This window comes from Podospora bellae-mahoneyi, chromosome 7, assembly GCF_035222275.1.
Source record: "Podospora bellae-mahoneyi strain CBS 112042 chromosome 7, whole genome shotgun sequence".
Classification (NCBI taxonomy): Eukaryota; Fungi; Ascomycota; class Sordariomycetes; order Sordariales; family Podosporaceae; genus Podospora; species Podospora bellae-mahoneyi.
This window is the reverse complement of record NC_085886.1, coordinates 171,214-195,909: the sequence shown is the minus strand read 5'-3', so window position 1 is coordinate 195,909 and position 24,696 is coordinate 171,214. Positions and strand designations below refer to the sequence as shown.

The 24,696-nt window shown below is 53.8% G+C and overlaps 6 protein-coding genes across 6 annotated transcripts; 2 read left to right on the top strand and 4 right to left on the bottom strand.

The window, feature by feature from the left end:
• Positions 1-315: 315 nt before the first annotated feature.
• QC761_704410 (uncharacterized protein) lies at positions 316-6,109 on the bottom strand (the record flags this gene model as incomplete). The annotated part of the gene is made up of 2 exons (XM_062882016.1): positions 5,220-6,109; positions 316-5,078 (listed from the first exon to the last, which is right to left on the bottom strand). Exons 1-2 carry the CDS (start codon positions 5,710-5,712, stop codon positions 316-318), a joined length of 5,256 nt encoding a protein of 1,751 aa, XP_062727773.1. The 5' UTR covers positions 5,713-6,109.
• A 179-nt stretch (positions 6,110-6,288) lies between these two features.
• On the top strand, positions 6,289-11,415 carry QC761_704420 (uncharacterized protein). The gene is made up of 4 exons (XM_062882017.1): positions 6,289-6,405; positions 6,467-7,370; positions 7,432-8,154; positions 8,210-11,415. Exons 2-4 carry the CDS (start codon positions 7,207-7,209, stop codon positions 11,136-11,138), a joined length of 3,816 nt encoding a protein of 1,271 aa, XP_062727772.1. The 5' UTR covers positions 6,289-6,405; positions 6,467-7,206; the 3' UTR covers positions 11,139-11,415.
• A 622-nt stretch (positions 11,416-12,037) lies between these two features.
• On the top strand, positions 12,038-12,358 carry QC761_704430 (uncharacterized protein; the record flags this gene model as incomplete). The annotated part of the gene is made up of 1 exon (XM_062882018.1): positions 12,038-12,358. The coding sequence occupies one exon, from the start codon at positions 12,038-12,040 to the stop codon at positions 12,356-12,358; it is 321 nt and encodes a 106-aa protein (XP_062727771.1).
• A 2,207-nt stretch (positions 12,359-14,565) lies between these two features.
• QC761_704440 (uncharacterized protein) lies at positions 14,566-16,537 on the bottom strand. Its single transcript, XM_062882019.1, has 2 exons — positions 15,688-16,537; positions 14,566-15,631 (listed from the first exon to the last, which is right to left on the bottom strand). Exons 1-2 carry the CDS (start codon positions 16,147-16,149, stop codon positions 14,672-14,674), a joined length of 1,422 nt encoding a protein of 473 aa, XP_062727770.1. The 5' UTR covers positions 16,150-16,537; the 3' UTR covers positions 14,566-14,671.
• A 101-nt stretch (positions 16,538-16,638) lies between these two features.
• QC761_704450 (uncharacterized protein) lies at positions 16,639-19,256 on the bottom strand (the record flags this gene model as incomplete). The annotated part of the gene is made up of 3 exons (XM_062882020.1): positions 16,639-17,944; positions 18,009-18,819; positions 18,887-19,256. 3 exons carry the CDS (start codon positions 19,254-19,256, stop codon positions 17,224-17,226), a joined length of 1,902 nt encoding a protein of 633 aa, XP_062727769.1. The 3' UTR covers positions 16,639-17,223.
• Positions 19,257-22,351: 3,095 nt separating this feature from the next.
• Positions 22,352-24,672, bottom strand: SYR1 (arginyl-tRNA synthetase; the record flags this gene model as incomplete). Its single annotated transcript, XM_062882021.1, has 3 exons — positions 22,352-22,358; positions 22,433-22,846; positions 22,916-24,672. 3 exons carry the CDS (start codon positions 24,670-24,672, stop codon positions 22,352-22,354), a joined length of 2,178 nt encoding a protein of 725 aa, XP_062727768.1.
• Between the last annotated feature and the right edge of the window lie 24 nt (positions 24,673-24,696).

The following is a 24,696-nucleotide window of genomic DNA, read 5'->3' as shown; positions in this document are numbered from 1 at the left end:
TTCCAGGACCCACTTTACCCCTATTTTCGGAGACCAGGGCCTGTCACAGCGTCAATTCATCAGTAGCTCATGGATAGGGTATGTACTTTTGTAACTGCTACATACAAAACATTAAGATGTACACTCGCAGCTCCCAGTACCTGAAGAATTTCCGCCTATCGCTTCTGCTATAATTCTGCTCCGTAAATCATCACCTGTTCAGCCAAACGCCAAGCCAACCAACCAACCCATGCTGACCGTCTATAACTTCCCAGAACAAAAGACGTCGCGCTCTTGACGATGAACACGTTTGTAATGCAAAGATATTGCACCCTTCTATATCCTTCCCGGAGCGCCTCTCCAAGCTGCGGCCTTCCCCTTTGGGGTGCTATTTCCCACCGACGCCCCAAAGTTATGCAGCCTTTCCCCGATTAGATATGCCTCGTCTCTTATACGCATGTTCCACCTCTTGAACACACCAAACATACTCCAGAGCACAACTGCACAGACAGCCAACACAGCCATGACGGGGTAACTCAGACGGTAGATGAGGACCTTGTATGCATGGCTTAACTCGGCATGGCCGACAAGAGGTGTGCCATACGATGAGTGAAGCATGGCCTCATGTAGCCCGTTGGCCACGCCAAGTCTGGCAAGGAGGAGCGGCGCGATGACGGCACTGCTCCAGAGGATGAGTCCAGGAACGATGAAAGCCCGAGTCAGGATGGAGACATCTGGATGGAGCCAGCCACGCCGGAAGATAGCCATCACAGCTGCAGCAAGGCGGGTACCCGAAAACCAGCGGTTGACGATCCGGTTGATGAGGTTGAGATAGAGCAGGCCAATGGTCCAGGCCTGGACCAAACGAACAGTATGCTTCGGATTGAGTTCAGCACCTGGCGTCATGATGGGCGCAAGCTCAGAAGCATCAGCTCGCTTCTTAGGTAGGGCACCATATAGGATCTCGTTCACCGGCGTCAAAAGATACAACTCCACCAATGAGGCAAGCATGAGGGGAAAGACGATATGGTAAAAGACGTGGGCGTAAATAATCTTGGCAACCTGGATGCATGCATCAACCATTGGCCAGACAGCCTCCCCATTGACGACGGTCCTTGTAAAGCTGTCGACCCAATCGTGTGCGGCACGGTAGATGGACGGCGCATGAAATGCGGCATAAGCAGCAGAGCCCAAAATGTAGATGCCGATGCTGAAAGCATAGATATCGTTGGTATGAATGTGACTGGGAAGAAGAGATCTAAACATCCAACGACCAAAGACGAGCGGTACGATGGTGAAACCAATACCCGTGATGGCGGCGAAGGCCCAGATGAAAGTGATGAAGAGGAAGACCCGGAGCCTAAAATGGGGCGGCACATAGACGAATTGAAACTCTTCAGAGTTGTACAGGTCAGTTGGTGCAGCCTCGTCCTGTCGCTTGTTATCTTCGGATACGTCGAGAAACACCCTCTTGCCCTTGGGAATTTTGACCTGATCAGAGCATGGCGCCCGAACATATCGTCCGTCAGGGATGAGTTGGCCTGACTCGACGAGGGCCTTCTTGTTTGTGTTCCACAAGAGAGCGTCTTCCGTTCCCATGACGGTCGGTTTCTCCGGGCTGGGCTCGAAAAGGTTGGTCCACTGCTTTGCCCGGACCTGGTCGTTATTCACTTCAAGGAACAATGTCCGCCACCACGGCAGGGCCGCATCGGGTGAGTCGCTCTTCAGTACAAGTTTGCCTTCCTCATCGATGCGACGCTCCCCAAATAAGAACCAAGTCACCCTCAAGCCTCGGGCACATTTCCGAAACCACCACGTGTACATGGCATGTAGACCATCACTGGGCTTGAAGTGACGAACTGCTAGTGGCATGAGGAAGTTGTAAAAGAGCAGATCGACGGGAAACTCCAGCATAGGCTCATTGGACGAGTAGTGGATCGGTAGAACGCTCGAAGCAGAAAGGGCAAGCCCCCAGACGACGCCGCCTAGGCAAACCATGACGAGGGCGCCATAAACCAAGGCAGAAAACAGGATTTTGCGCAGCTGAGTCGCGACACTGCGCTCCAGAACATCGCGGATGGGGTGGAACTCCGGGTCGTCGGGGTCGCGGATAAAGTAGAGAACCCCTTTGCGCATGATCTTTCTACACATGGAGACGAAAAGGGCAAAGTGAAACATGTACCCTGTTCCGACAAACCAGTGAACGAAGATGGACGTGACCGGGTAGTTCATGGTGAAGAGGACCCTTGACCTAATCGTGGCGCCCGCGAAAAGGGGCAGCAAGGCGAGGTCGAGCAGCAGCCCACAATAGAGCGGGAAGACGAGCATCTCGATACCAATGATCAGGATCACCTTCATGACGCCACTAGCTTGGTTGAGGCCATCAATAATGGATGCTTCCCAATCCTGACCTGTTGGACCCGTGAAAAAGGGGCTTCCTCGTCGCAAGTAAAGACCAGCAATGATGGAGATGGCAACATAACCAGCCACGATAGCCCAGAGTCTGTCGGTGCCGCTCCACTGAGCAAGATCTGCATCAAAGGCCGTTGACGTGGAATCTGGCACGCTGAGGTTAAGTACCCAAGAGTTGGGGTTGGTGAGGATGCCGGGGAGTTGCTTCAAGCATCCCATCGTTATCGTAGCGAGCCCTTCCATGAATGACACGATGTCGGAGCTCTTTTCGGCGTAATCACCGGAGAAGAGGTAGTCCACCCCTGTGACAAGTGCAGCGAACCCCAGACTAATATGGCCCTTCAGTTGAAGCAATGCCTCATGACTGATGGCAGAGAAGTTTTGTATCTCAGTGCCAGAAATGTGGACGATTTCGGCAAAGAAACTGCTCCCCACTCTGTTGGAAGCACTCATCATGGTGCCATAGGACATGGCCGACGTGGTTGTAAGAAGGTCGACCACAGAGCCAAGCAAACTGGGGGCGACTTTCGTGAGCATGAGAAGAGCCTTCGCGCCGAACAAAACTGCTAATCCGAACAATACAATGGCGATGTCCTGAACGAGCATGCATAAGCCGAAGAGCATCCGCGCCGGTCGAATAGGATTCGCGACCATCCAAACTGTCATACGCCCGATATTGTAGGGGACTACGATACCGAGGAAGACGGTAATAGATACGAGAAAAGAGCAGAATATGGCATTCTGAAATAAGCCAGCGACGGGACCTCGCAAACCGAGGAGCTCCAGGATCCCTTCCAAGTCCTCAGCATCTTCGATCGCGTCTGGATCCAGCCCAGCTGCCACAGCGGCTTCAACCACCTCTCTATCTCGCTGTGGTACTTCGGGGTCGTCCTCTTCTACCTCATCGTTGGCGAGATCACCTTCCCCCACGTCGAATTGCAGAGCGTCAGCTGCAGCAAGCTCGGCCGGGTCTATTCGATCCACATCCCGCCACATAAAATCAGCAAGTCTGTCGACAATGCCTACGGGCTGGGGGCGCGGGGCTGGCGGATTTGGGGTTTGTGGCTCGGCCTGCGCATCGGCATCCTCCCCATTCTCTGGTAAGGCTGGCGGAGGGGTTGTCTCTGACTGGGCCGCTTCAGCACCCGAGGTCATGTCCCAAAAATCGGCGCTTGATTCCTGTCCTGAAGTCAAATGATCAACTGGCAGTTCTTCCTCAGCCCTGCTGCTCAGATGCGGCACAGACTGGGTGGTCTGGTCAAGTTCGAATGCAGCCTCGGTGAATCTGGGTGTCTTGAAGAAGGCAGACGCAGCATCTTGTCGAGACGCCGGTTGTTTGGGTGATCCAAAAGTCGAGTGCCCCGAAGATGTCGACTCAGTCCCGTGTTGGTCATTCAAAATCCCATCAGGCTCTTGTTCTGTCAAGGTCTGGAACGACCAGCTATTGTTGGCCAAGGGGTGTGTTGTATCGCTAATTTTGGGACCATCTGTGTTGGCCCTTGGTCGAAGCGGGCTTGCCAAAGGTCTTTCACTGTCTTCGGTGTGGGCGCTTTCACCGTCGGAATCCTCTCTTAGTACGCCCTTGCCTTTTCTATCATGTCGGGGTCCAAAATTGTCTTCGCCGGCCGAAAAGGTCGTCCACTCCATAGCCTGGGTGGCTTGACGAAGGTCTCCAAACGGTGGAGAATCCATATTCTCGAAGCGAGCATCCGTGCTCGATGCTGGAGTATTCTCAGCAGCGCTGCTGACGTCCGAGTGGTCATCGGCACCGGCCACAGTACGGTTTTGACGATCCAGCAGCGACCTCGTAAGGGCCAGCCAGTAATCCAGTCGCTCCTCAGCCCCTTGTTCTCTGGCAATTTCGAGAATGCGATGGGGATCTCCCTTGGCACGCTGATAGATGGCAAGGAAGTCATGGAGGTGCCGGCTTTTTACGTCAGCAGCTTCACCACCATTGACGATGGCGTCCAGTTCCGCTCTTGGAAGGAAGGAGGGCGATGGAAAAAAGGGCGAACTATTTCGTGAGCCAGTAGCCAAGCTATATGGATTATTCTCAGCAGCCTCGTGTGCAGGAGCATGGTCGTCACCCGCATACCTTGCTTGATATCGAGCTTCGGGTTCTGCCCACTGTCTTTGAAGCCGTCTTTCATGAGCTTGCAAGCGAGCCAACGCAATCTGGCGCCTGGCCTCCAGCGCCAAGTGCGGAGGTGGTTCGACAATGGCGGGATCCCACTGGCCCTGTAGATCCTCCCACTGAGCAGGGTTGTCATGATGTTCCTCCTCGACAGGTGGGGGCTCTGGTCGTGCCAGGGGTTCCTGTGGTGGTGCGGGATGCGGTGCATTTTCAGCAGCTGCAAACGCAGCACGCATATTGATCTCGGGCTGTTGTTGAACAACATAGTCTCTGACCAAGATGATGAGAATGAAGCAAGCAATAACCAGAATTGTTATAATCAGGCCCTCGAGGACCTCTATGACCTTGTCGTTTAGCCAAGGATGCCGCGTCAAGTTGCGAAGAAATTGGACGCCGCTCAAAAGGGAGTTGTTCCTAGTTGGGATAGCAACCGCCTCGGTGGAAACAGCGCCAGATGTATCGGGTGGTCCAAACAATAGACGTAAAATGGTGGAAGTGGCCGAGTGCTCGTTGGAGGCCTGAGCGGCACCGGAGGTGCTTTTGGCGATGCATGCTGTGCCAGGGAATATGAGGTTAGTAGCTAACGTGGTGTTGTTTCTGAACAGGTTCATGGCCGGGTTAGGTGTCGTCCCAGCGGCCGAGGCCAGCTGATGGGCTTGATCTCGTCTTTTGTGGAAGAGGAAAGCAGCCATACCATCATCGCTGAACCAGAACAACATGCTCCATACATTCCTCATAACGTACGGCAAGGCTCCAAACCAAACCAGCATTACCAGCGACGCTCTCATCCACAGCAGCATGTTGGCGAAGAAATATTTGGCCATGTGGCTGGCAAAGACGTGCCATGGCAACGATCTGGGCATATTTGGATCGTAGAGCTTGGTGAAACGGAAGGGCGTCTTGCAAAGCTCGCAATGTTTCTTTTGTGAATGGGAGAGCCACTCCATCAAGCAATCCTGGTGGACGTGCTTGATACTGCCACTGCACCGGCATGGGTAGAAGAGCGGTTCTTCAGGCGTCCCCTCCCCGCGACATATTCGACATGTGTCTGGATCATTCGTAGAATGTGATGGTTGCGGTTCTTGCGGCGTCGAGTCTGGCCTGAGAAGATGGCTTCGCAGCCTAGTGTTTGGAAATCGATCTGGGTCGGGGGGCGGAAAGGGGCCCAGAAGTTGGGGGTCCGCCATCTTCACCGGAGTTTTGTCGAGTGATTGTGCGTGGCGGGAGACGTTAAGGACACGCCATTCGTAGCAGGAACTCCGAGGCCTCTACTCTAACCTCGCATGGGAACTATGAGAAGGTTTCCAGCGGGACCGTGGCCGTGGATCGAGAGGCAGATGAGGTCGGTGGCGGTTTGACAGGGGAGCGCACGACGTGGCAGTGGTCGTTGTCGTTGTCGTTGTTGTCGACAGCAAAGGGTTGATTTCTGCTGATCGGGTGATGGGTTGTCGGTTGGGACAGTCAGATAGTGATTTGAGATGGGAAATGGGCGATGGATGGATGCGATGGCAAATCTTCAACAGATTTCCAAAATCCCACCAGGAGGTGCAACTCCACGTCCACGCTGGAGATGCAGGCCTAGGCTCAGCGCGGAGGAGGGTCGTCGCCCAAAGGACCGGGGCTTTGCTTATCACAAAGACGCCGTGTCAGGACCAATCAACATCCGGTGATTGCTACAAAGTGGGCCATTTGCACGTGCCCAATGACTTCACAAAATACCAGGCTGCGCTGATATAATCAATCATATGCTGTTGTATGGGTATCATTCGTTCATCTACACTAGTCTAAAGCGTGTGATGAAATCTGCTGCTCGCTTTTCTGTGCTTTGTGACCGACAAAGCAGTAGGAAATGGAAGTAATGGGATCATAATCCATACCCAGTATGTAACCGTCATCTCATCCAAGGTAGGTTGAAGCCCAAGGCTGAAGAGAACTCCGTAGTAAGGTGCCATTGCCTCGCCGTTCCCGGCGCCGATCTGAAACATTTCGACAAGCCGACCCAACATTCAGGAAAAGTTTCACCTCTTCACGGTCAAGGTCCATCCATATTTCATTGACACAAACTCTGTATATGACTGATTGACATCAATACTGGTGAAAGATAGGGCACTGTGTTTATTCCTCGGGCTGCAGTGGGATTGGGGTGTACCACCCGCGTCTATGACGTCCATGGAGGGGGGGCCGCGTCGCACTAAGGACCGAGCCCTGTCAAGGAAGTCGGGCTACCAAATGTCGTCACGCTTTTGCAGCTTTTCCCAAGAAAAAAATTAACACAAAATCGAGCAGGCATCCAGATGTTCCAAGATTCAGAGTTGCATCCAACACGCAGCAGTTAATTTTACATTGACTTTGCTACCTGTATCCATTTTCAAAACCAACAAGGCAACAAGACAAGACCAGGGCACTGCAGGAGAAACCCAACAACGCCCCCGCTTGGCAGTCCCCTGCATTTCCAAACAGCCATCCAAGCCGTCCGAGCTTCCCTTGGCCAAACCTGTCTTTTCTCCAACAGTGCCTCACTTCTGACCTCCCATCACTGAGTAGCATCTTGTTCCCTTCTTTCGGCGCGAAATCAACTTCGCCTGACGCCCTTTCTCTTCGGCTTGATTGCTTGACGCATTGGCGCTGTCATATTTTTTCTCTTCTCGTCTCCTCAGCCTGGTGCTGAATCGTCTTGCGCCATGGACGACATAAACGGCACCACAATGAAAGCCCACCGGGCTGCGAATGGTATTAACGGCGCCATCAAGTCGCCCGCCTTGAATGGCCACAACACTATCCAGAAAAGAAACACTAGAAGTCGTAGGCCAGGTTGGCCGTCCTGGCTGTTCAGTTTCGCTGCCAGGTGAGCAAATACTAGCTGTCAGACAAGAGAGGAGAAGAGCTGACATCTTTTTGCGTCCCAGGTTGGTGGCATGGTATTCGATCTACGCGATTCTGTTCTGGTGCCCAGCTACCCTCGACGCCTGCGATGAAAACTCCCCGCTCGTGTGCAGACCTTACTTCCAGCTCAAGAACACCGTCACCCCACATCTCGAGCCATATTACGACGCATACGCGGCACCGTACGTTGAGCTGGCGCGCCCATACTACAACGCTGTGGACGAAAAGGTCATCACACCAGCCTGGGATTACGCGAAGCAGCATGGCGCCCCGCAGGTTGAGCAGGCCCGTGTCTACGGAAAGGCACAGTGGGAAAAGTCTGTACAGCCTCAAATCACCAAAGTCCAGCATCTGGCCAAGACCCAATACGACCACACCCTCGCGCCACATCTCGACCAGCTCTCGGCCGTGGTCGGGCCCTACTACGAGATCGTGCGAACCAACTCTCTCCAGACATATCATGAGTTTCTGTTACCCTCGTATCAGTTTGCTCAGCCCTACGCACTGCAGGCTTATCATGCCACCTCGGACTTTGCGCTGGGAACCGTAGCGCCTACATGCGCCTGGGCGTGGAATAAGACAAACCTCTTCCTTGACAGCACTGTCTGGCCGCATCTGAGAGTCATCTACGTTGAGAATGTGGAGCCCCAGCTTGTCAAGATTGGCAAGCGACTGGGCCGGTATAGCAGCAGCACCAATGGCACCAAAAAGTCAGTTCCCAAGTCAGCAGTAGACTCAGCTTCTAGGTTAGTCTGAGTCTTTACCAGCGATGCAGCACACAGTTTGCTAACGTATTTCTAGCTTTGCTTCCAAAACGATATCTTCTTTTGTCAAGCCTGCACCATCCGCCTCCTCGACCACCTCTGTTGTTGCCTCGAGCAAGTCTTCTTCCACAGCCGGTCGACCGCAAGCCAAGGACGCTCCAGAAGCCCATCGATCCAAATCCAGCGTCGATCCCATCACTCCTCCCGATACTGCCGAACAAGTCGAGAATGAGGATCCGGTGCGCCGCGCTGCTCGTGAGACAGTGGCTGCAGATCTCAAGGACTGGCAAGAGCGCTACGCCAAAGCCGTGGATGAAGGGGCTGCCGAGATTGACAACCGCGTCCAGGAGATTGCCAAGAGGATGATTCGCCGAAACGCTCGAATTACAGGCAAGGCTCTTCTCGACCAGCTTCAAGAAGCCACAGTCTCTGAGCTGGTACTGCTCCGCGGCGACATTCTCGACATCATCAATGCAGTCAACGACAAGGAGCTGGGAACCGAGGACGCACAGGAGGAAATCGTTCAGGCTGTCAGGCAGGCCGGTATGGCTATCAAAGACAAGGCGCAGGCCGTGCGTCACTGGCGTGAGGAGTACGAAACCGAGTTGCAGGCTTCCATCACGCAAGCGGCTGAAACCCACTTCACCGTTCTTCAAGGCATCAGGGATCTGGCACTGCAAAGGATTGGCATGAAGTGGGCCTGGACGGATGGAATCACATACAAGGACTGGGCCAAGTACCACCTGTTGAAGAGCAGATTTGACGAGTGGAAGGGGGATCTGGAGAAGCTTATCGTTACCCACCCGAACCTTGAAGCTGCGCAGGTGGAGGGGGCCAACATCGAGGATGAGGCCATGAAACTGGCCGCCACGGCAGCCAAGGAGCTCGGTCGTCTAAAGCAAGTGGCCAACTGGAAGCTTGTGGCTGGCGATGTGACGGAGGAGTTTGATAGCACCCTGACACAGCAGGCTGCCGAGGCTGTCCAAGCCGCCAGACTTGCTGCCACCAGCGTGGTCAACAAGGCTGGCGAGTCCGCGGAAAAGGCCCAGCATGCCGTCGTCGACAAGGTGGCGGGAGCGTACGAGAAGGCAAGCGAGGCTGTTGTCGGTGTCAAGGACACTGTATCGGAAAAGACAGCTGAGGCTGCCCAATCGGTTGGCAATAACAACTTGTGGGCCAAGGACTCGATGGCTGGTGAGGGCGATGAGGAGCCGGCTGAGGCAGTTAGCGCTGCCTCGGAAGAGATCTCCAGCGTTGTTGAGCCCACGTCCGAGGCCACCGCCGATGTCGACAACTCTCCAGAGCCAGTTGCTGACGATCTTGCGCATCTTGCGGCCAGCGAGTCCCTGGTGTTCGAGACCCCCCCTATTGTTGATAATGCGACGCAGATTCAAGAGGACGTCAAAGCTGACCCAGCCCCAGTTGAGCTGCCAGTCGACGAGGACGCCGTGGGGGAAGAAGAGGAGGCTGGAGACGCTCCTGATACTCGTCCTGTCGTGGAAGCCGAAGCGGCGCATACTGTCAAGCCCGCTCTATTTGGCGCCGCCGCTCAGGTTGTGCCCCGTCATTCCCCTATCCTCGATGACGAGGAGGATGACGAGGAGGACATGTCTGGTGCCATTCAGGTAATGCAAGACGAATTGAGATCGGTCTACTCCGCAGCCATGTCTCGTGCCAACGCACAATATTCCGAGGCATTGTCGGCTGTCTCAGCCCAGATCCACGGCACTCCCCTTCCTGCTCATCAACAGATGCTCGCCTCGGTGACGTCTGCTTACAACAAGGCCATGGCCTCAGCAAGCTCTCGGATGGACGTTGCGCTCGAGGCTGTGTCGACTCAGTTGCGCGGGACACCAACCAAGACGAAGAAGAACATCATGCCCACGGTCGCCATTCCGACTGTCCCCGTGCCCAGTGTCGATTGGGCTCGTATCGAGTCCATTGCCTCGGAACGCCTCGAACAGGGCCGGTCTTGGGCGCTGGAGCAGTACGAAAGTGCCAAGACTGCAGCTGGTCTGGCCACCCCAACACCTTCCACCCCAGCTGAACATGTCAACAAGCTTCTGGACAACGCCCGGCACAATTACTACGCCGGTCTCGGCCTCGCGCATGCCAGGTATTCCGAGTTTTTGTCGGCAGCCAGCGCAGCCGTGAGCTCCATGACGGCCACTCCTACACCGACTGATCTTGCCGGTACTGCTTCTTCGCTTGCTTCGGTCGCCAGCGAGTCCGCGGCTGCTGCTGCCGCCGCCGTTGGCGAGTCTGCTTCTTCGGCCGCTTCAGTGGCCAGCGAGTCGGCTGCTTCTGCCGCTTCGGCAGCTAGTGTGGCTGCCGCTTCTGCTGCGTCGGCGGCAAGCGAGTCTGGTGCCTCTGCTGCTTCTGTCATTGGGTCAGGTGCATCCTCTATTGCGGCTGCTGCCAGTGCAGGAGTTTCCTCCGCCGCATCGGTTGCCGGCGAGAACGTCTCTTCTGCGGCTGCCGCCGGATACGAGCAAGCTGCTGCTGCAGCTGACTACGTGGCTGATGGCTGGGATGTCATTGTCACCAAGATCAGCATACAGGTCTACGGTGCTCCAGCCCCTACTCCATGGTACGAAGCTTTCTACAGCGGTGTTGGCGAGTACGCTTCCTCTGCCTCGGCGGCAGCTGGTGAAGGGGCGGGGTCAGTAACGAGTGCCGCTGCTGTGGCCAGTGATGCGGCTGCTCAACGCTATGAGGCCGTGAGTGCGCTCGTGTCTGAACTCTTGGTCGGCAAGGAACCAACATTCTCGGAAAGCGTGGTGTCCAGGCTGAATGCTGCTTATGCCACCGGCACCAACGTTGTTGGCTCAGCCGCCAGCGCCGCTAGCGAAGTGGTCGGTGAGGCCGGCGAGAAGGTCAGAAGCGTCGGTGAGAAGGTGGCAAGTGTTGCGAGCGAAGCGACCGAAGCGGTCAAGGAGAAGGTTCAGGGCCATGATGAACTGTGAAGAGCCAAGCCACGGTGTCAAGAAGAAGGGAAAGTTTAGGGTGATGGAGCACGAGATAATGATAATTCATGAGTCACTTGTGTAATACTGTTTTTTTTTTCCTTTGTTTTTTCCTTTGCCAGCGTGGGAGGGCCAACAGCCTGGCGATGGGCTGAGAAGTGGGAGGTGAAGAAGAGGTGGGACCGAGCCCAGCACTCGCTTGCGTCTTGTATCATTCTAGGTTATTATATACCCTTTCCTTTGTTGTTTTGAATGGCATTTTATTGATAGCGCAAGAGGTGTCTAGCTACCCACTGTGGTGATTCTCGAATCACGACAAATATTTGGACCATCCTAGCCCGGTTTCGCCCGGTGGCCCAATGCCAAAATCTGGGCTCAACGTCATCAGGATGCACTGCTCTGTAGTGGACCGATAACTGGGGAGGTGTCTGGGTGGTTGTGGTTGGTGCAGCCAATGGCACCAACTCTATTGAGCCAAAATCATACGACGACGGCAGTCCCCAGCTCAGTACAACTGGCCACACAGCAATGGTGGTGCGATTGACGCGTTTGGGCTGCAACTTCAATATGAACAAGAGAATCACAATGTGCCATATAAATCCCAACTCCATGTCTCCTCTGAGGGAATGGATGGCCTTCCAAAGCATTTTTATCACCAACGATTCACTATCGCATCACATCAAACTTTACCGACGGTCAAGCTGTCAAAGTTCACAAGAGCCATCATCTTGAAGAGTTCAGACACACCATCGAACTCTGACTTGAGTTCTTCCACCCAAAGCTTCCGAGTTTGTTTTCTCCACACAGTGTATGTGTATTCAGCCATGAAGTAAAACAATAACACAGCCCTAATCCTGACATGTGACAATCAGGGACACCATCATATCCACCACCGCATAATGGAGGATGAAGAGTACTACCACATGATGCTCGACGACATGGAGCGTCTTGAGCGAGTTCATCACCACGTTTCCCACCCCGCCGACTACCAACTAGCAGAACAGCACCAACACCGTGCACACAACCCCTTCATCTCGGGCCTCAGAGTGGCCATCAACAGTGCCTTCAAGTCGGGATTGGAGAAGCTGCAAGCCGTGAGCCTACCGGGTCCCACGCGAACAACATATCAAGAAGCCCAGGGGCTAGGTTCAATATGGACAAGACGAAGCAGTGCAAGCTCAACGAGGACAAGTTCAAGTTTCGGAAGCGCGAGGTCTTGATAGAGGTTGTGAGGGAAGGTCATGGTGGAAATATGCGCGTTTTAGGAGTTACCACGATGGAGGCCATTTCCAGTTTTTGAATTTTTACACCCACATGATACCCAACCGAACTTTTGAAAGTGGTCTTTCTTCTTGCCACCAGGGCACAACCTGAGAATGATGATGATGACTACGAGTCTGGCTGCGGTTGCCAATTCCACTTCCCTTGTGATTGCGGCTGGGCGAAGAACACCTTCTACCACTGCCACCAATCTACGGCGAGAAAATGCGCCAAGTCCGCCGCACCATTGCTCAGCTGGCATATTACATGACAGTCTCCCAAGCCACATCTTTCGCTGGCAAGGAAGTTGTGGTCGCTCCAAACAATGAATCCGCCGAAGCCCGATCTAGGGCGTGTCAAGACATGACAGAGAATCTGTCAAGGTTCCGGGACCAGTTCAGCGGCAGAATCCCCACCCAGGACTGGCTAGACCAAACAACAACAGAAGTTCTGAAGGCAGCTGGCTCCGAACTCGGCTCAGCCATGAAGAGGCTCACAAAAAAAACGCAATGAATAACGAGGATCATGCGCTCGAAGCCCGAGTGTTGAGTTTTCCTCGCACGGGGGGGTATCACAACATTTTGTCGAGCAGCGAACCCGGAATTATGTGGCAACAATTCTACCGCCAGCTTGATCCGCTCGCACTTTTGGCACCAGATATTGAAGAGCCAGAACGCATGAAGGACGACGTTCGTACGGTCATGGCGATACTGCGGGAGGAAGAGCAAGAACGCGAGTGGCTGAAGCAAGACGAGGAACAAACTGAAGAGGCAGGATACTGGGAGATTGACGGCTGGGTCGTCAGCGAGGAGGATCAAGAAGAGGAGGAAGCCGGAGGGCAAGAACAAGGAGACGCCCGTGTCGTCATGGAGAAGCCGGAAGAGGAGGATCAAGAATATGCGGAAGCCGAATCAGGCAGATGAAACAAGAAAGAAGACAGTGGGACTGAGATCTGTTTGGCCAATGCGATGTACACCAACGAGCCCTGCCCGCACTGTGGTTGGTGAAGAGCTGTCTATAATATTTTGAATTTGGTTGGACAAGGGACGCTCGTGTCGTCATGGATGGAAGGTCCGAGGGCGAGGATCAAGGACAAAAAGGAGCCGGGTCGGGCACACTGTCATGTCTTTTGCATTTTGGGTTTAGGGGTTTCAGGCGGTTTTTGGCCTCGGGAATCAGCGCAATGCCCTTTGGTTTACATCAAGGCGTTTGGGGTAAGTCATGAGTGGAATATATTTTGGTTTGCGTTCAGGCACACGCTTGGAAACACCTACAATTGGGTCACTCCGCCGCATCTTTCATATACGTGTCCCCAATTCTGTTGTTTTCCTTCCGTCGTTCCTCCACCTTCTCCATTGTGCAACAAAACAGCACGATCTCGGGATCCTTCCATGTGCATCCCTCGAAACGTGTTTCATTTTCATCAGGTATGTCCTCTTTATTGTCCATGATATACCAAGTCGAATCGTAAACCACTACCCGCTTCATATCCACCTCCTGCTTTCCCAGTCCATCGCCCGGCTGTCCTGGCCTGTAGAAAACCCTTGTCTGTGACCCTTCCTCGCTATACAGATAATCCCTTATGCCCCTTACCAAATCCCCTTTGGTAACACCAGATGGGTTTCTAAGGACGATTTGGAAATCATAGCCAGTGTTATCACACCAGCAAGTCCTGTCCCGAACTGGTTTCGTGAAAACTTTGATGGAGAAGGTGGGACGGGGAGGCGAAGTCAGGTGCAAGGGGATGGTGTCATCTTCTTCGATTTCGGCGGCAAGGGAGGTAAAGACGTTATGCCAGAAATGGTTGAATTCTTGTTCGCCGGAGCTTGTGGATGGACACAGGGGCATGTTTTTGGCGATGGCTTTGTCAAGTGCATCAATTGTGGGAGCCCATCTAATCACGGCGTCCGGCAGAAGATCTGTGTCAGTCATCGCTGTAGAAAGGGGTTGGTCGCTTAGATGATCGTGGAGAGATGGAGAGAACCTTAGCTGTGCAAGTCGGAGATAGGATCTCGCATACTTGTATACATATTTATTGGCAAGGGGTGAAGCGTCACGAGGGAGCCCAGCGGCTGAATGTTTGGGGTTGGGTGGCTGTTTTGAGTGGCTTTGCACACATTCACCCCGTCCTCAACTACATCCAACTACCTAGTCCAAGGATCACTGCAGTGAAAGTCATGTCCTGATTCGGAAGCCAGACAACACGTAAACATTAATGCAATCGGGTATCTCTATTCTACAAGTACAAATCGCCTGAAAATGAGGACAGGACACTAGTTCTTGGCAGGCCTCACACTCCCTGGGTTGTGGAACAAGTCCTTGGGGTCCCACCGAGCCTTGATCTGCTCCAATGCGGGCAGGTTGGAGTCCCAGTACTGCTTTTGCTGGTCGACCAAAGCGTTGTTGACGTACCCTGGATACGTGCCCCAAGTGCCTGGACCGGCTTTCTGAACAACCTGGTCGTGAAATCCGGTGATGAAATCCTTGGTGGTTTTTGTCACAGGCAGTCCAATGCCATAAGACTGGTAGTACATGATTTTGTCACGATGAGCGAAGGCCGTGGCATTCTGCGGTACGTCCTCAATAGCACCCCCTGCAGCGTCGAAGATGATGAACCACAGGAGTGTGCCTTTCTTTTGGGTGTCGACCCAGTTGAAAATGTCCTTGATCTTTTCCGGTCCCAGGAGGTCCTGTCGCTTGAAGGCCAGAGAGCGTGATACGAATGGCATAGCAAGCCCAGACAGATACAGTGCCTCCTTTTCGGCATCATGAGCCAAACCCCCAAGCCAGTCGTTGATGACCAGATGGCCGTTGCCATCTTGCGGAAGAGCGTTGGGGATGCCAGTTGTCAAGAACTCCTCCTGAGTTCCATAGAATGTGCCAGTGATGATAGCGCCAAGAGGGAACATGATGAACATGGATCCGAACCGACGGTCAAGCTTGGGGTCCGCCATCAAAGCCTGCCATTTCGAGTACAAAGGAGCGACATCGGCCTGTTTCCCGAGCTTGATGGTGTATTCATACTGAACAACGTTGGCCGGCTCGGGATGTGTTCTCACAACGAACTCGGTGATAACTCCGAACCCAGACGCAGAGCCTCTGAGGGCCCAGAAAAGATCCTCGTTCTGCGTGGCGCTCGCTCTCTGGATTTTGCCGTCGGCGGTGACGACTTCAACTTCGACAATATGATCCAAGGCAGATCCCCACATTCTCGACATGGGGCCCAATCCTCCCTTTGATGGTCAAGTTAGCAGGCATCCAGCAAGACATGATTTGAAGAGTCACTTACAATCGTAGCATGACCACCAAGGCCAACACCAGGACAGACACCATGGGCCATGGCCCGTCCTCCTTGAGCGTGCATCTTCTTGTCCACCTCTCCCAGGCGATTTCCAGCCCCTATGGTAGCATACCATGTCTTGGTGTCCATTGAAAATTTCTGAAAGTTGACCATGTCGATGGCAACGGCCCCATCACTCCCGCCAACGCCGTAGTTCTGATAGGAGTGCCCCCCAGACTTGGCCTGCACCTTGACGCCGTTGGCATTGGCGCACTTGATAATGTCGGAAATATCCTGTGCCGTCTCTGGCCTCACCACGGCAGCAGGCTCGACGGACACATCAAGATTATACGGCTTGACCCATTGAATCTGGTAAAGTGGGCTCCCGGCAAAAGCAGCGAAGTTGGCTCGGTTGTTGGCAACCCCCTGGATGCATTGCTGCAGGGCGCTGGTGCTGGGTCCCTGGCCCATTGTGTGCTGGTCAAGGTGATGGGAGAGGTCGAGAAAAAGTGGGAAGGAGGTTGCCCGGTGATGATGATGTTGAGAGCCTGAGCCTGGGTGAAATCCAGGTGAAGACGGCAGTTCCCCAGGTTTTTAATATCGACCTATACCACTTAACTGTCCCAGCCCCCTGTCATCTGTCATCTCTCCTGCTTATCATGCTGCTGTCTGGCAGCGGCACTGCAAGACACCACGCTGGATTGGCCACATGGGAAAGCATGGTGCCTTGGGGTCGTGGACATGGCGGCCACTAAGAAGACTGTACGGCGGAGCAGTCACATGGGGCCGTTAGTGACAGCCAGCACCAACAGGCATCTGACGCTTCTCGTTGGTGGGTAGAAAAGACGCTACCGGGCTTGGATACCACCATAAACACATTTAGCCAGGTCAACGCCAGAAGAAGGGTCCTTCTCGCAAGATTCGCCGTTCCATGTTAATGCCTAGGCAGGAGAGATGGCCGTGCTATTGGTCAAGCCACCAGCCGTTTTGCCACTCCACCACACAATGCTCGATGCAGAGTCGCCCAACGCGAGATGAAAGCCATTTTCCGGGCCTCTCTTCATTCCAGAACATCATGCGGGCGCCCTCATGTTCTCGTCAGCATCCGAATCCATCAACATCCAGTCATCCCGGCTCTTTTTCGCACGAGTTAACATTGAGCTAAACTTTGAACAACACCAGCACCCTTAAGCGTAGTTACAAGACAACGAGAGTCAATTGCTACCTCGATGGCCATGTAGGGCACGTTTTCTTAGTCATTTCAAGAGGAGAGTTCAGTTGATATCTGCTCCAAGAAACCTACCTTAGGTTATGCTAATACTAATTGAATAAGAAAGAAAAACAAAAAGAGGGCACCCGCCCTGTCGATCATCAAAACAACCAACCCATTTTTTCCAAACTCCGTCCATCCAGATACTACCAGTTTCCTTTGGGTATTTCACTTTGATAGACCCAAATACCCAGCCCAAGTCCCAATCCCAATGCAGCCCTCATTCATTAGAAACATCGCAAAATCATGGCCAGCCATCATCACTAAGCCCACTTTCACGCGCCTGGTACTCCCGTCACGCTCACCACAGGCTCAATCCCGAGCGTCTTCTCAACCCGGCCGTCCAACACAACCCTCATCCCCGTGCTGAGCGATTCCTTTCCGAAGTCGCTCTCGGTATCGGCCTCGGAACTCGAATCCCCAAGTTCAAGCCCAGGCTCCAGTGGCGTCGAAGACCCCTCAGAGGCCGTCTGCTCAAGCTCATCCGACTGCGCCGCAGCGTCGGCATACCTAATCTCACATGCCTTGTCGCGATAAATCTTCTCGGCACCCAGGTCCTTCTCAAACTGGCTGATATCCATCACGATCGCGTTGTCTTGTTGCTCTTCCTCCTCCCTCGCAGAATCAAACATTTGCCTGAGCTCCTCCATCCTACCCTCCTGTCTTGGGATGGCGTCAAAGTCAAACTTGCAGGGCTTGGCGATCAAGAGAGGCGTGTAGTCGTTCCAATGCACGGGGATGACCTTGCCGGTCACCGGGTCTACCTTTTTGCGGATGTCAAAGGCCCAGGCCATGCCGCCCATCGAGAGGAACAGATCCTGCTCCACGATGGGGATGCCTTGGCATGTTCGCCTGCCAAAACCAAACTGAGAAAAGCCGTTGAGATTCGGGTATTGTGTGAGGGGCTCCTTGAAGGTTGGATAGGCCGGGTCGACCCAGCGGGCCGGAAGGAACTCATCGGCGCAGGGGTAGGTCTCCTCATCGCGGGTGATGCCCCTGTTTTTCTACTTGTTAGCTTCATCACACTAAAGGGGGGAAAAGGGGGAAGGCAAAAACTCACCACTCCAACGCATGAATCGTCGCCCCCTTGGGAATGAGATACCCCTCATAGACATCATCCTTCTCAATCGCATGGGGAATGCCTGTGGGCACCGGCGGCCTCCAGCGAATCACCTCCTTGACCACCGCTCTCAGCATAGGCAGCTTCTCCCTGTCCTCCCACTGCGGGCACCTCCCCTCGCAAACCCGGTCAATCTCCTCCTGCAACGCCTTTTGAGCCTCGGGGTAATGACACATGGCCAGAATGTAGCTCTGAATCGGGCTCCCAATCGTCAACGCCCCAGCGATCGCCATCAGACCGACAACATGCATCGCCTCCTCTTGATCTCCCCACTTCAACCTCTCCTTCTCGTCCTTACCCTCAGCAGGCAACTGACTCTTCATGAACGTGCCGATAAAGGACTCCTCACCCCTTCCAGACTCGAGACTTCTCCTGACAAAGTCGATATTGGCCTTGTACAACCTGTCCTCGAGCGCGTGTCTAGCCGCTTCCTTCTTCTTCCACGGGCTTAGCGCAAGAGGGACGTGCTGCAGGAAGGAGATGATGTTTGGCAACGCGCCGGAAGGTGAGATTGTCTGCAGCAGGCCAAAGGTCGTGTGCCGGAGGATCTGGGCTGGTTTGGCGGTTCCCCAGGACAGGCGAGAAACGGTGCGAGACGTGAACTGCTCGATCCACTCGATGTACTTGGAAGGGTCGCTTCCCATGAGGTAAAGAAATCTATCGCGCTCACGGGTGGGATATGAGTGAAGCGAGGCGAGGGCCGAGGTGTGCATCAAGTGGTTGCAGAGCTTGCGTTGGCGCTTCCATGTTTCTGTTCATGTCTTGGTTAGTATTCTAGCACCGGATTGTGTTCGAGGATGAGATAGGAGGGCGCATACCAGTGCGGCCCAACAAGGCAAGGTAATCACCACTGGTCCTGTTATCAGGCAAGTTGGGAATCGTCGGTCTGTCCGAGTAGATCAGGGCCCTCTTGGAGAGCAAATCATGGGCAATTTTCTCAGACGAAATCCAGACATGGACAGTGCCAAAGATCTCCATCTGGTAGATGGCGCCATACTCCTTACTCCATTCGTAAAACTTTAGCCACGAGGCATTCTCCGGGATGTCGTGTACTCGGCCAATGAATGGGATGCCTCGAGGGCCCGGTAAGGGACGGACGCCTGCTGGTAGCTTTTGTCTGTTGAGGTAGCGATGTACTGCCACCAGGGCAACCACTGTCGCCAATAAGAGAAGTAAAGCGAAGGCCATGGCCTGTAGATGGTGAACCACAACGAGGATGATGAGTCTCGGACTGCTAACCACCGGGTACGATGTAGGTAGTTTGAAAGGAACTGGATGTCTTGGTTCAGGGTGTACGGGGACCGGTATATATCAAAGAGGTAGGCAGTGAAGTGGGGGGATGATGGGTAGGAGAGAAACCTGATGCCAGTAGCGAGGAAGAAGGGGTATGATATGTGGTGATACTCGGGGTATCGACAACATAGATAATCCGTTCCAGTACAGCCCACTCAGCCCAGCTCACCAGTGGGATCATCCACCAGCCAATAGGGAACGAAGAACTACCAAGGAATTACCAAGACACCGAAGGAAAAGAAACACACGCAGGACAAGATTCGCCGCCCGCTCTACATAGTACATACAGCCATGCCTTAGTCCCACAGGGCATGCCTGTCTCTTTCCTACCCATCACGTCGGAATGGACCCTACGGGCATGTGTCTTCCTTGGACTGCTGGGATCATGATGAAAGGATCTCAACAAAACAAGTAACCACCTCGCCTAAGATGCTGCAGGAGAGAAAACAAAAGTGGTCGTTGCAACTGGCCATCAGGACCTGAAGATCAGTCACTCTGCTCTAGCCTGGTTGTTGGTGCATACATGACATGGAACCAAGGGTCGCAGGGCGGTGGTAATGCCGACGACCATGGCATACACTGGTTCGTTGCATATCCCATTGCGAACGACTTGGCTTGGCCTTGGAGGACAAACCTGAGGGCGAGGAGAAATCTGTACCCTCCATTTCGGTAATACAAGCAGCTAAAATAAGGTTTGAAACCGGTTTTTCTCGGCGGCACTAAATCGCCCACTGACCACTTGCCAACGGGTTGCGGGATGATGGAAGAAAACGACCAGCCAAGACCGAACAACCCGTCCCTCCTACTCAGCCCCCCCTTCGGGATGTTTTTTGTGAGCCGCACTTTTCGGCAAGGCCAGACCGAATGTCTTATTGGTCTCAGTTGTCCACAACAGCCGAAGCCACACGTTCACGGCAGCAGGCCAGACGCACATTGTCCGGAATCACAGCCCGGCTGACCCCGGCTCCCCAGGCAAGGTAGCTAGCTTCTCTCCACAGCTTGACAGCGTGTTGTGTATTATTGATTGACCCCTCGGCTGCTGTGTCCAGCTGACAACTGACCTCATCTGTGCTCGACCTGATTGTGAGTCCGTGTTTGTTGTTGCTGTTGCTGTTGTTGTTGTTTTGCTGTGTGTAAAGGGTCTGAGAGCAACTCCCCACACTCACTTCGCCCACTTGACCTGACGTCCCGCACGGCTATTCTTAGCATGTCTTTATCTGAGCTTTATCGATCGATCTCATAGTGGAGAGGAAAAGTGTGGTAAATAATGGGGGAATTGACTTTACCAATGACAGCCAAGACTAGGTATGCATCTCTCGGTGATTGACCCCTGGCCCCTCGGCGCCCATGCAGCCCACTCGCCTTATGGAAGCCACTCAAGTCCCTTTTCCCCCACACTACGGATACTCCGTCACAACTTTCTTTCCCTTCCACTGTGACCCAATGGCTTGGCTACCTTGACCTCCCAAGCTGCTGCTCAGCAATCAACCCAGCTTCGCCCCGCTGCAACGTCATCCATCGATCTTCACTTCTTTTTACCCTCCCTTTCTTTACTCGCTCCTGTTGTGTTGCCAACAACTTGAAGCGAATGTCGCACAGAGGGACACTGCTTCTGAGTATTCGGGAGGCCGGATCCTTCCCAATTCCCCGTGCACAAAAAGACGGTGCTTCCCGGAACCCTTTGAGTGGTTTCAAAGGCTGGACAGCCCACCATCTTTCCGAGTCTCTGACCTCCTTCGAGCTGGTGGCTTGGCTAATAAGTTGATATCGACAAGAAGGTAAGGTAGTAGTCGGGAATCTTGGTACATATCATCCATTGCGTCGCATCTATCTCTCTGGAACATCGGCCCGCTTGGCAATGCTTGATGGCAATATCATCAGTCAAGATAAAACAAGGCCTTCTCGCCTTGATGCTGACCGAACACGGGAAGGATGTTTGGTTATCACTTTGCCTGCAGCCAACTTCTTGTCCTCAGGCCAATCGCATCCCATCGCATTCCACCGTATCAACCACAAGGGCCCTTTCGCCGAAGCATTGTTTTCCCTTCCACATTATCGACCCATCGTGCCACCCATCCAGCATCAGCGCCGAGATGTTGGATCATCGCCACCACCACCACCACCGCCGTAGCCACCCGTAACCGTCCAAAACGTGGGACTGGGAACAGTTGGGGCTCTTTCCACAACCTCAACCGCACGCATCATGTGTGTGTATACAAATACGATATGGCAACCTACACCAACCATACCGCCCCTTGCGAGTGCCCGACGGCACCGAGCCTGGACAAACGAATACCCCCACCCGCCTACACAAAGTCACCACAGGTGATGTGCCAGCAAACCACCAGGCAGCAGACCGAGCTACAGACATGATCGACCCCCGGCAAACTGCATGACAGTTGTCGGACAACCAAACCGGAAGAACACAAAAGACGGGATCTCAAATGTCTCCGAGAGTGCCCTTCCATGCTTCCATATCCACCAACCTCTTCTCGAACCCCCCCAGCCCCCCCTCACTCCGTATCTCACCCCATAAAGAAGTGCCGAATAGTGGCTTGCACACAGGGTAAATCGCCGGGTTGGGCGTTTGTGCTTGGTACACATCTCATCATGAAGTAGCGGGACATCCTTTCCACCCCTTCCACTCCATCGGTGTTTCCCCAACCCCACTTCCTAATCATTTCCACCTTCTCCTAGTGGCCTCTGCCTTTCCAACAGAAACGTCAAGCATTGGTGCGGTCAGCGTGCTAGTCAGTATGCGATCACCGCGCTCCCCTGCGAGTCTGCAGAGGGGCGACAGCAATGACATTGCCCGTCAAGTCGGTTAGAAGTCATTTGTTGTCCACCTGACAACCATGCATCAGAAGCATAACATGCAGCAATTTGAGATGACCTTGGTAATTCTTCGTTGTTCATTCATTGCTTTTCGTACCTAATATACCATCATGGCACCATGCTTCGCCCCCGCTCCCCGATAAAAAACAACAAATTTACATACTAAAAAGGTGTCAGTGTCATGCACGACCACGAGAAATGATGTCAAGGAGGTTTATGATGGGATGGAGACGTACCGTTCAACGGGGCTCAGACCCAGCAGGCGCATGCCGTTGCCCAACACAATGTGGGCCGCCTCGTAGAGCGCCATGCGGGCCTTCAAAACCGCAGGCTCGCTACCCATGATCCTCAATACATCATAGGAGCTGCTCAGGGCGTGTGTCATCTTGAAGAGGTAGGCCAACACGGTTGTGGGCTCCAGCGTCCTCAAGGTGTTACTGAAGACATCGGGCCACTGCGCCAGAAGACGGACAATGTTGACAGCATGGGCTTCCGTCAACAGTGAGAAGTCGGCGCTAGCAATCTCCTCGTCGCTGAGGCCAGCCTTGCGCTTAATGGAGCACACACGGGCGTGCGCATATTGAAGATACGGGCCGGTATCGCCCTCAAACGATGTCATTTGATCCATGTTGAAGGTGTAGTTGTTGATCCTGTTATCCCCAAAGGTCAGTATTCTTGATTCCAATTTGCACCCAGTGGGGCATATGTTGCTTGCTTACCTCTTGCCAGTCATGTCTTGGACCATGACAGAGCTGATACCAAGGACATCAGCAACAGCCTCGGGGTTCTCCACTTGGTTATACTTGTCCTCGTTCTTCCTCATGGTCTCGTGCATCTTGTCGGCAACATCGCGGAGAATGTCATCCAAGAACTTGACGGTACCCTTGCGAGTGCTCATACCGAGAACCAGGCCAAAGTTGATGTGCTGGCACTTGTCAGCAATATCCTTGTGGCCCAAGAGCTCAATGATCTTGAAGAGCTGCTTGAGATGCAAGTCTTGGGCCGAGGCGACGACGTAGATCATCTTGTCAAAGTTGTACTTGGCATGACGAGCCAACAGTTCGCTAATATCACGGGTCAGGTAGAGAGCAGTGCCATCCCTCTTCCTGACAAGAGGCTTCTCCAGGCGCTTGCCCTCCTTGCCGGGGACAAGCTCGGAGAAGTCAATAAGCTGCGCGCCATTGTCCTCCTTGCTGATCTTCTTCTCCTCCAGCTGCTTTCCGATATCAGCCATGTCAGCCTCGGACACCTGACTCTCACCGCTGTACTCGTCAAAGTGAATGTTGAGACGGGCATAGGTCTGCTTGTACCTCACAATGCTGAGGTCGCGGAACTTCTTCCACATGGCCAGCGCCTTTTCATCCCTGTCGGTCATCTTCTTGAAGTAGCGACGGGCCTGTTCGTCCAAGCTGTTGGCCTCAACCTCTGTTACATCCTCACCAGCCTCCTTGCGCTTCGCGATTTGCTCCTTCTCCTCGGTCATCTCCGTATTGATGCGAACATAGAGTTGGAAAAGGTGGTTGATGGGGTCTTGCTCCAGAGCCTTCTCATCACCGAACTTCTCGAACGCCAGGGCCAGAAGACCGTATTGCTTGCCCCAATCACCAAGATAATTGATCCTGGTCACGTCCCATCCTGCGCCCTCATACAGGTTACCGAGGAAACCGCCGATAATCGTGCTGCGAAGGTGACCAGCGTGGAAAGGCTTCGCAATATTCGGCGACGAGAACTCGACAATAATCTTCTTTCGTCCCGCGCTTGGCTCCTTGGGGTCCTTGAGACCCAATGATGGGTTGGTACCGAATGTCTTGCCCTTCTGGAGAATGGTGGGGAGAATGCTGTTTACGAGGGGCGTGCCCTTGAAGAAGAAAGACATGAAGTAGCTGTGTACGTGTGGCTTCTCGAAGAGAGGGTCGTTTTCGGGGAACTTGGCGGCCCAATCTTGAACGATCTGGTCGGGCTTGGGACCGCCCTTGGGGAGCCGGAGGGCGGGCGCGGCGAGGACCAAGTCGCCCTTGTCAAGACTTTGAGTCCATGACAGGGCAGGGTAGATAATGTTCTTGTCGACACCGGTAACCTCGGTCAGGACGTTGGCGAGATGGGCGCGGTAGACATCGAGGGGGTTGACATCGGGGTAGCAGTTGGGAAACTCGGTGATGGCATTGAGATTAAGGCCCTCGACCTGTTTCTGAAGCTGTTCCATGGCTGTGGTGCTGTGTGTGTATCGTCGTGGTGACTGCCAGGAGTTGTAGTGGTTGCAGGTGACAGTGATGCCGGTTCGCGAAAGAATGGAGGGGCTCAATTTCTCAGTGGAGGGGTTCGGCTTCCGGATGGAGGGGTTCAGTGTCTGGAAGTGGGGCCCAAAAGAAGAATGCAGTGTGCGCGTGCCTGCCAAGAAGTGTCTGTGTAAAAGAAGAGACCTGGAGCGCGGGAGGCAAGGCAAAAGGGCGCTTGGGCGGACCGGTAGGGAAAACATGGGTGCTTTTTATCTTGTAGGTTG